The 2,186-nt window shown below is 39.7% G+C and overlaps 1 protein-coding gene across 1 annotated transcript; it reads left to right on the top strand.

The window, feature by feature from the left end:
• Positions 1 to 416: 416 nt before the first annotated feature.
• LOC103516493 (protein kinase 4-like) lies at positions 417 to 2,182 on the top strand (the record flags this gene model as incomplete). The annotated part of the gene is made up of 2 exons (XM_008481461.1): positions 417 to 758; positions 1,000 to 2,182. Coding segments are annotated over exons 1-2 (1,525 nt in total), but the record flags the coding sequence as incomplete, so codon positions are not given.
• Between the last annotated feature and the right edge of the window lie 4 nt (positions 2,183 to 2,186).

Raw genomic sequence — 2,186 nt, 5'->3', positions numbered from 1 at the left:
GAAAAATGTTCAAAATCCAGAAATCCCTTGTCGAGAAGAAAACCCTTGCAGAACTGACCCTTGTAAGAACATCCCTAAACCAGGCCGTAGACCGAATAAGTCTAATAGAAAAACAAACCCTTGTGTTCCTCACCAAACAAACAACCAGCAACCTAACAACATAGATGAAGAAGCTGAAAGAGAAGCCCGTAGGAACGAGATTTTGAAATATTGCACGAGGAGGTCATAGGTGTCTTACCTATCTATCTGTGAGCTGAAATTCCCAAAAACAGCAATAATGTCCCTTACCTCTCTCGGTATTCAAACTCCCGATATATCACTCGTTATTTAATTTGTTAATGCTGAAAGCGTTTTTCAACCTCAGTCTGGAGTAGCCCCTAGGCGCCCAGTATGTTGCTTCAATCAAATATTGCACGATGAGAGAAGCATCGGACAGAACGACTGGATCTAGATCGAGGTGGGGAGGACATGGAACAAATCAACATGAACAGAACACACAGCACCAAGAGTGTCAAGAAAATCAAAAGCAACAAAGAAATACTCCGCAAAAACAAGGCTGTCAAGAGTATCAACAACAGAACACTCAGCAAGAACAACGTTGTCAAGAGTATCATCAAAATCAACAGCAACAATTAAATACTCCGCAAAAACAACGCTGTCAAGAATATCAAAATCAGCAGCAACAAAGAAGTACTCCGCAAAAGCAACGTTGTCAAGAGTATCAACAACAAGGGAATACTCCGCAAAAGCAACAGGAGGTCATAGGTGTCTTACCTATCTATCTGTGAGCTGAAATTCCCAAAAACAGCAATAATGTCCCTTACCTCTCTCGGTATTCAAACCCCCGATTATATCACTCGTATTTCAATGTGATAGACCGGCATAGTCCACACTTGGAGATGATTTAGTGTTGGAACTAATATTATTGGATAAGAAATGGCCCTATTGTTCATAAATTTGTGAATTTCAATTTTGTAAAAATTATTTATTTAACATAAGGAAATACTCCGCAAAAGCAACGTTGTCAAGAGTATCAAAATCAACAGCAACGAGGAATTACTCCGCAAAAGCAACGTTGTCAAGATTATCAAAATCAAGAGCTACAAGGAAATACTCCACAAAAGCAACGTTGTCAAGAGTATCAAAATCAAGAGCTACAAGGAAATACTCCGCAAAAGCAACGTTTTCAAGAGTATCAAAATCAACATCAACGAGGAATTACTCCGCAAAAGCAACGTTGTCCAGAGTATCAACAGCAACAAGGAAATACTCCGCAAAAGCAACGTTGTCAAGATTATCAAAATCAACAACTACAAGGAAATACTCCGCAAACGCAACGTTGTCAAGAGTATCAACAGCAACAAGGAAATACCCCGCAAAAGCAACGTTGTCAAGAGTATCAACAGCAACAAGGAAATACTCCGCAAAAGCAACGTTGTCAAGAGTATCAAAATCAACAGCAACGAGAAATTACTCCGCAAAAGCAACGTTGTCAAGATTATCAAAATCAAGAGCTACAAGGAAATACTCCGCAAAAGCAACGTTGTCAAGAGTATCAAAATCAAGAGCTACAAGGAAATACTCCGCAAAAGCAACGTTTTCAAGAGTATCAAAATCAACAGCAACGAGGAATTACTCCGCAAAAGCAGCGTTGTCAAGAGTATCAAGAGCAACAAGGAAATACTCCGCAAAAGCAACGTTGTCAAGATTATCAAAATCAACAGCTACAAGGAAATACTCCACAAACGCAACGTTGTCAAGAGTATCAAAATCAAGAGCTACAAGGAAATAGTCCGCAAAAGCAACGTTGTCAAAAGTGTCAAAATCAACAGCAACGAGGAATTACTCCGCAAATGCAACGTTGTCAAGAGTATCAACAGCAACAAGGAAATACTCCGCAAAAGCAACGTTGTCAAGATTATCAAAATCAACAGCAACGAGGAATTACTCCGCAAAAGCAACGTTGTCAAGAGTATCAAAATCAACAGCAACGAGGAATTACTCCGCAAAAGCAACGTTGTCAAGAGTATCAAAATCAACAGCAACGAGGAATTACTCCGCAAAAGCAACGTTGTCAAGAGTATCAAAATCAACAGCAACGAGGAATTACTCCGCAAAAGCAACGTTGTCAAGAGTATCAACAGCAAGAAGGAAATACTCCGCAAAAGCAACGTTGTCAAGAGTAT

The sequence above is a fragment of the Diaphorina citri genome, unplaced genomic scaffold (assembly GCF_000475195.1).
Source record: "Diaphorina citri unplaced genomic scaffold, Diaci psyllid genome assembly version 1.1 scaffold1580, whole genome shotgun sequence".
NCBI classification, from domain to species: Eukaryota; Metazoa; Arthropoda; class Insecta; order Hemiptera; family Psyllidae; genus Diaphorina; species Diaphorina citri.
Note: the sequence above shows the minus strand (reverse complement) of the source record. Positions and strands in the feature narration are given on the sequence as shown.